This window comes from Mandrillus leucophaeus, unplaced genomic scaffold (assembly GCF_000951045.1).
Source record: "Mandrillus leucophaeus isolate KB7577 unplaced genomic scaffold, Mleu.le_1.0 Scaffold454, whole genome shotgun sequence".
Taxonomy (NCBI): domain Eukaryota; kingdom Metazoa; phylum Chordata; class Mammalia; order Primates; family Cercopithecidae; genus Mandrillus; species Mandrillus leucophaeus.
In genome coordinates, this window is record NW_012104854.1 from 1690031 (window position 1) to 1698880 (window position 8850).

Genomic DNA, 8850 nt, shown 5'->3' on the forward strand with positions numbered 1-8850 from the left:
AGAAAAACAGCCAATAATTTGTGGTCTAAATGACAAGGCAAAGGGCAATACATAAGTATGTCAAAAGAAAACAGTGAGTTCAAAGCTCTGGAGGTAGAAAACAGTATTATATGCTCAAGAAACTGACACCGGTCAGTATGGCTGGACAGAGGAAAGGCAGAGAGGAATGTGAGGCAAGGCAAAAGAAAAATATTCACTGGGAAGCCACTGAAGAGTTTTTTAATCAAGGGAGGTGCAGAAACATAAGAGTAAACAATAAAATGATCACTGTCTGCAGTATGGATCATGGAGAGACCAATTTGGAAGTTATTTCATTATTCTAGGCAAGAGGTGACATTAGATTGTACTAAGGTATATAAAGTTCCAATATACACACCATACTGTTAAAAACTAACTTCTGGAAAATGGGAGGGAGCACTGTTAACTTTTGTTAACAAGTACAGCTAACAATTACTAAGCATTAATTTGGTAAAAAGTTATTTACATAAATTTTGTAATTTTAAGCTCTTAATTCTAGAAAGTAGATATTACCTCAACTTTGCAAATGAGAAAAACAAAAGCACAGACACATCAAATAAATTGTTCAAGGTCAAGCAGATAAAAAGTAGTAGAGCTGAGATTTGAATTTAGATTCTCACTCCAGAATCCATAATCTTAATTAGAGTTACTATGTTATACGTCAGTATTGCTAACCAATGTTACTTATGCAATTAAAAAATAGCTTACAAAATCACATGCCAAGTGATGGACATGGTAGCATGCGCATGTAAACCCAACTACTCAGGAGGCTCAGGTGTGAGGATCATGTGAGCCCAGGAGTTTGAGCCCAGGCCAGGCAACAAAACAAGATCCCATCTCAAAAGTAATAAAAAATAAAAACATGGGCTAGGTTAGTTATTGAGTAGTAGGTTTATGGGTGTTTATTTTAATGCTGAATAACACATATGTTACTCAATTTCTCTCATATAAATTACGAAGAATATAAAAATTAAGTAGAAAAAAAAAATGCCAAGGTATCTGTCAAACTTGAAAGAGATGAACCACAAATTTAGCTCTGTGTTTTACTGGCAGCCAATACAGAGGAAAACATACCAGCACATATTCAATGAACAAGTTAGGTATGTCAGACTGTAGACTAGATAACTAAGGATTAAAAAACAATTAGTTGCTCAGAAGAATGATAGCTATTCCAGGCCTAAATCACAGACGCAAATTCTTTCCTGAGTCTTCTTAAAGAGACCAATGTATAATCCAGTGAATAACATTCTCAACACATTAAGTAAGAATGAAGAGATGAGAATAAACATAGACTTTGTAATAGTAGCGAGGAAAGCAGACTTACTACAGTAAAACAGTAGTTTCCGTTCCTAGATGCATATTAGAATCACACTGGAAGATTATAAAACTACCCTTTGCCAAGTCCCTAACTCACAGCAGAATTAGACCAAGTAAGCATCTCTGGGGATAAGGCTGAAGTACGTTTGGAAAGCTCCCCAGATGATTCTAATACGTAGTAATGAGACAATTCTGAGAAAACTCGAAAAGCCAGACAAGTTCGGTCTTGATTTACTACACAAAAAGTTCTCAACCAAGAAAATGACACAAAATTTCTTACTCTTTTCATTAAATAAAAGTTCCAGTGAATTTTTAAAATCTAAAAAAAGGAAAAAGAAACAAAAAGTATGTACCTGTAAATGGATCAACTCCGGCCATGGTAGTTCCCATACTTGTAGAACCTGGTACATAACGACCAGCACCTACAATACAATAATACTCCTAGTAAGCAAAGGTGACTGCAAATTATAAAGTTCAAACTCTTCTTTGCTTATTTCCATTATTAAGCAGAATTCACAATGGTGTCATACCATACATATTAAATATGCCATAAATTTAATACAGAAAAATGCTGAGAACAGTGCCTGGGCATGTCATAAGTGCCCAACAAATGTTAGCTACAAATTAAACATTACATGCCTTATATATTATAATTGTAGAAGTTTAGTAAATTACAAAAATGTAAGTGGATTGGAGAGAAATAAAAGTTTCCAGAAAGAAATGTGAATGCTATTCTATTGAAGTAAAGGGGTGGGACTAACTAGCACATAAGACAATTGGAAAAGACTCAGGAGGTTAGAGATACTATGACAACAGCCCAGTCACATTTTATTATAGATAATACTTGTGGCTGTCCTATTGAAAATAAAAAGAAGGAAACATAAAAAGTAAGTATAGAGAGAGAATCAGCAGGATTTGGAGATACTCAGAATACTGGATCAGCCTTTATGGGAAGAAGAAAAATGGGCTACTGTTCTAGCCTCTCTCAATTTACACTCCAGGAGTTGTTATAATTGGTGCAACATATACAGAAAAGCCAAACAAAATTTAAAAAGCAAAACCAGAAAGACAGTAAGATTAATTAAAATAATGAGAAACACAGAATAAATGGGTTTGTTGAAATTTAACCATATGCCAGCTAATCATCTTCTATGCATATATTCATTATACTATTCTATAGATACCATTATAATTCACAATATTTTAGAAGCAGAAGGCTGAATAACTTGCCCAAGGCATTAAGCTCTTAAGAGGTAAAGTAGAGTCTCACACTTTTCTAAATATGGTTTTCTGACCACCTGAATGAATCACAGTTTCAATACACAGATTCCCAGAGTCCACCCATAACCCAGGGGTATTCCAAACTGGCTCCACTTTAGAAACACTTGGGGAACTTTAAGATCGCTGGGCATGGTGGCTCACGCCTGTAAACCCAGCACTTTGGGAGGTTGAGGTGGGCGGATCACCTGAGGTCAGGAGTTCGAGACCAGCCTGCCCAATATGGAGAAACCCCGTCTCTACTAAAAGTACAAAATTAGCCAGACATGGTGGCGCATGCCTGTAATTCTGGCTATTCGGGAGTCTGAGGCAGGAGAATTGCTTAAAGATGTGAGGCAGAGGTTGTGGTGAGCTGAGATCGCACCATTGCACTCCAGCCCGGGCAACAAGAGCAAAACTCTTGACTTGAAAAAAAAAAAAAAAAACCTAAGATCAAACTACCACCAAGATCATTTATTTAATTAGAATCCTTTGGTGAGAGATCAGATCATGAATAGTTTTAGTTTTAACCTCCTCACTAATCTACTGAATCAGAATCTCTTGGCCGTAGAACCCTGGGATAAGTAATTTAAACAAGCTTCCCAGATCATTCTAATAAACATTAGCAGTTTAAGGACAGCATAAATTAATATGGGGAAGAAAGAAGAATTAAGATTGACTTTAAGTTGTAGCCAGACAGGGAAATCTTTTGGCCCCAGTGCCACTGACAAAGTTGGGAAAACATTATCATCAACAATGACTAACATACACCGATGGCTTAAATATACGCCAGGCATTCTGCTTAACACTTACACATATTATGCCATTTTATTTTCATACCTCAATATGGTAGAGGCTGTTATATATTTATATGAAAGGTATTTAATTATCCTAATGATACCCTAATTCTCTTGGACATTGTGTATGCTATCTTGCATATCTGCATAATCACTGCATCTTCTGAGTTACTGACATTATGGAACAGTGAGATATACTCTGGTTATAATGGCCCCCGGAATTTTCTTGATTTTGCTGGTATTAGTTGAAGCTTGGTATGTTCTTTCTGTTCCAGAAAAAAAGGCCGCCAAAGTGATTTGGATTCTCACTTGGTATTAAGTTTCAGGGCATCACTGTTTCTGAACTGCTGATAAAGAGAAAGCCATCTTATCTACTCTTCAGATCCTTACTACCATTTGAAATCACATGTTATCAAAGACTTCCTTAACAGCCACTGTACCATCACAGCATTTAGTGCGATAGTTAATTATTTTCATTTACTGGCTATCAATGCACATGGTACAACCATTTGCATCTGGGCCACAAAAACATTCACAGGAAAAAGGAAGCTCACTGACAGCAATCCACAACTTCATGACACTGACTTAACATTGTATGTTTGTCCAATCTCTGGCTTAGGACTGTAGATTGTGATTTTTATAGCTCACAGTACTAATCTGCAAGGCCAGTGGATACCTAAAGGCTATGATCTCTTCCCAAACTGAGTATACTGTCGAGGAACTCTGTCTGAAGATCCAACAACAGCATCATATAAGATATCAAAAGCCATTCTGAAAATAGAGACTTCTTCAGCTGCCTTAAAGTCCAACTCTGGCAACTTTTTCCAGTAGTGTTGACGCTGAGGCATGCATACCTTGGTAAATAAATTCATTTTGAAGAGATACACCAACACTTCAAGGGCTTCAAGAAGGACATTAATAACTTAGATTAGGAAGACTATTCCTGGGTAGCTGGGTGGAATGTCTCCTTCCATGTTAAGTCAAAATATGCCTGGGGAGACTTCTTGATTGTACTGCTCCATCCAATATCAGGGACTCACATGGCTCCTTCTCTGCTCGTGATTGGTAGCATCTCGCCAGTGATAGCACTCATGCTGTGTCTTGGTTGGTGGGTTCCCCTATTATCTAATTTCACAGATAAAAAAAATAGGCTCAGACAGGTTAGGTAACTTGCCAACTTCTCACAGCAAGTAAGTGGTAGAGCCCAATTTTGAACCAAGGTTTGTCTGACTCTAAAACCTATGTTCTTAACTACACTGCTCTCCTGGTGGGAAGGACCCCTGGAGAAAACAATGAGTTCTAATAATATGCTATTTAAAATTCACGAGGAAATCTACACAACTACTCCAGGAAAAAGCAAAAATCAGAAGTTAAAGAAAAGGAGATCCATCAAAATTGAAAATACAGGTAAGGGAATTATCAGTTATGGGATGACATCTCCAAGATGTAAAGCCATGTAATGCAAGATGCTATACATTTAGTGAAGAAAGATACATGAATCAAAACTGCATCCCACCTGTAAAAGGATCTGCTGTGGGTAGTGTGTTAGAAGATCCTGAAGAGCCCGGAACATACCGACCACCACCTGTGCATGCAAAACAAAGAAAAGGCAGAAGTGCACCAAAGTTCTGAATTTTTCAAACAGCACAATGCTTGTTTTAGAAGAACCTACATTTGGAGAAAAACAGAAGAGCAAAACTTTCACATGATAGAATGACAGAAACTATAGTTAGAAGTCTTATAGCTGGGAAAAAACTGAAATTTTAATGAATATCCAAGTTTTGTTTTCTTAACTTTAATGTTTTATTATATCTTAGCCCCAGCACTTAAATATTAAAGCTTAATTCAAATATCAAAAGAGAATTGCAGGTGATATCTGACCTAAATATATATACATACAATCAATTCCTGTCTCTGTTCCTATACAAACTCACAAGAATTCCTGCTGTTGTTGTTATCAAAACCACAGGCACTAAATGTTAATCTTTTAGAGCTCCAGGTTCATTAATTCATGTGTCAAACAATGGACTCAGTGCTGGGGATCCAGTAGGGAACAAAATTGCTAATATCCACTGAAGCTTACAACCCACTGGAGAAGAGAATTAGAAAGGGGATGAAAACTACAAAGGAAAGAGATTTCCATTTATACATTTACGAATGTGTGGCATATGTGCCTATGTTTTGTTAGTACCTCTAGGGAAATAATCAGGTTATCCACAAAAACAAAAAAAAAGTAAGGATGCTTATAAAGTTAAGAGTCTTAGAAGGGCAAAACAAGCCAAGTGCTTCCTAGGTTTCCAGACAAAGTCAGCTGCTTTAATTCCTTTCCTGTATCCCACATGCAAAATAGCTTACACAGTACTACAATCTGTGTTCACTCTTTTGAACTATAGTCTAAAATTCCAACAACAAAAATATCCAGATACTAAGCACTTATTTTCTTTTTAAGTGCAAGTATTTGGAGGATCAGATCATCTGTAATTCAGTAGTGAGTTACTTTGATAATTTTTTTTTTTAATTTTTAATTTTTTTCAGACGGAATCTTGCACTGTCGCCCAGGCTGGAGTGCAATGGCGCAATCTCAGCTCACTGCCACCTCTGCCTCCCGGGTTCACGTGATTCTCCTGCCTCAGTCTCCTAAGGAGCTAGGATTACAGGCACATATCCACCACATCTGGCTAATTTTTTGTATTTCTTTTTTAGTAGAGATGGGGTTTCACTATGTTGGCCAGACTGGTCTTGCACTCCTGACCTTGTGATCTGCCTGCCTCGGCCTCCCGAAGTGCTGGCATGAGCCATCACACCTGACCTGATAATTCTATTTAAATTAAGTTGCAGGAAACATTAGTTTTATTATATGAATGGGCAATGAAATTTTGAAGTAGAAAGAGAAGAGATAATTTGGGAATGTGGAGTAGCTTTCAGGGAAGAAAAGGTGGATCTACATAAGGATTTGAGACAGGAATACAATATGAGGTCCTTTTAAACAAGGAAGAGCACTAGCACATGAAAAATGTGAGTCAGAAATGACGAGAGGAAAACATTAACAGTCAAGTGCCTATCTCAAAATGTTATTTGGAGGAGGCATTTTATTTCCTCTTAACCAGCCTCCAGAACTCACATTAATATTACTAGGATTAGATTCCACTTCTTAGGAGCCAGAATTTGGACTAGTACCACCAGCATTACAATTTACAGACTGTTATGAGCACCTAACTGCATTTATAACATCTGAGATATTGCATACGATGTTACAAACAACTAACTTAAAATGAACTTGTAGAATATATATCACATACAAACTAAAACTACCCACAGGGCTCACCTTTAGATTTGATGCATGACTGACCAATTTAGCCTCACGTGAAAAAAGAATTATTTACTAAATTTTGCCAAAATATAATTTTTAAAAAGAAACACTATATAAAAGAACTTACAAGTTTGTTTTTGTTTCAAATAACTGAAATTCCATTATAGTATGATTGCATTTTTGAAAGACAACAATTTACTATTATTTCTGTAAAATACAGAATTACTACGTAATTTGAGGCTTAAACATACGAATGTGGAGTAAAACTTTGTTGTAGATGTTGGTATTTATTGAAAAAGCTAATCACATGAGTGTTTGAAAACATCAAAAGTATCAATCAACACTAATGGAAATATGTAAGACTCAATATAAACACTAACTTACCTGTAAATGGATCTGAAAAGCTGGGATTCCCAAGTCCCAACATTTGACCTTTTGTGTTATCAATAATAAATTTAGCCACTTGATCCAGAAACATAGGATTCAAATCATTCTTCTGTAAGAAGTTGTATGCAGTTAACCAGGGATCATCACTGGTATTATATGGCAATTTATATGATGGTCCACCTTCATTGACATCAATTGAGAAAACATAATCAAATTCCTAAAGTAGGAATATAAAAAGGAGACACATGTTTATTAATTTATCTGTTCACATATATTAATGACATACAAGATAACACAGATGTGTTCTTTATTTTAATAATTATAGTACTTAAATTTTCTCCAAGGTACAGTGCTAAAATCTTCCTTTTTGGCAGATAAAGATTAATAGCCCCCATCTGCATGTGATGCAAAATTAGTATTTCATTAGGGGATGGGGGTGAGGATGAAAGATGGATTACAACTACATATTAATTCTAGAGCCAAAGGAGAGTTTCCAACTAGTTGATACCAATGTCAAAATTATCAGCTGTTACTGTGCCCTACTCACCAAAACATGCCGGCATTTTAAGCACTGCCCTGCAGGGTCCCTCATGTCTTGTCAAGTTAAATATAGCCAGGCATGAGGTATTAGATGAAAGGTGGCACAGAAGCTCCCAATACAAAATGGCTGGGAACAGCTTTTGTATAGAAATTACTAAGTGACAGACAATTGCTAATTTGTCTATCAAATGCAGCTCTCACTACATGGAAAGATACTTTTAAAATATCTATTTCAAGACAAGGAAAAAAAAAAAAGATTATTATCCCACACAGTAATGTATTTTTAAATGTCAAAACAAAGAAAATTTTATCACTATGGGGCAAAGGAAACCTTTAATTTGCCTAATGATTTAAGATAACAGTAATTAGAAAGTAGAAGTCGACATACTTTCCCTTCATATAAAACTTTTCCAGATGTTTGCTGATTAGCACCAGATGAGCCAACAACATCACCAATTTTTATCCACCTCCCTTCACTAACACTCCACTGATAGGCTTCGACTTTCTCCCCATCTCTGATTAGACGAGTCTGTCCTTCTCTAGTACCTTAAAATAAAAATTTTAAGAATCAAAGGTAGAATGGCAGTGTAAAATTGAAAAACATTTAGATAGAAAATTCTTAACATTAAAATTTACACACAAGAGAATATGGATTTTGTTTTAAAACAAAATTGTATTAAATATTTAAAAATGTAATTTTACTAGAAAGTGGCCAAAAAAAAAATAACAGTTAAAAGGAAATATTATTAGTCAAAGGAAGGTTAACAAAACGTGATTCCACTAGGAAGCAACTGGCCCATCAAAAATAAAACAAGTTTTATTAGTGAATGTATCTTCCTAACACATTTCATTCCATAAATGGCTCTCCATTAATCCAGTGGCTCAGGCTGAAAAGTAGGAAAGTCTGATACCTTTCTCTCAACCGCATAGCTCCTTCAGCTACTTCTCAGCACCCGCTTCAGCTACTTCTATCAGCTCAATCTTTTTTTTTTTTTGAGATGGAGTCTCACTCTGTCACCCAGGCTGGAGTGCAGTGGCCAGATCTCAGCTTACTGCAAGCTCCATCTCCCGGGTTCACCCCATTCTCCTGCCTCAGCCTCCCGAGTAGCTGGGACTACAGGTGCCCGCCACCTCGCCCGGCTAGTATTTTGTATTTTTTCAGTAGAGATGGGGTTTCACTGTGTTAGCCAGGATGGTCTCGATATCCTGACCTCGTGATCTGCC

General features: G+C 36.4%; 1 protein-coding gene across 1 annotated transcript in view; it reads right to left on the reverse strand.

The window, feature by feature from the left end:
* Nucleotides 1-8850, reverse strand: part of PLAA (phospholipase A2-activating protein) — a 55422-nt gene that overhangs the window by 10855 nt on the left and 35717 nt on the right. The window contains exons 8-11 of the mRNA XM_011994369.1: nt 8015-8172; nt 7084-7303; nt 4906-4974; nt 1689-1757 (exon numbers count right to left, since the gene is read on the reverse strand). Coding sequence (XP_011849759.1) covers nt 1689-1757; nt 4906-4974; nt 7084-7303; nt 8015-8172 — 516 coding nt within the window. The remainder of the gene's footprint in view (nt 1-1688; nt 1758-4905; nt 4975-7083; nt 7304-8014; nt 8173-8850) is intronic.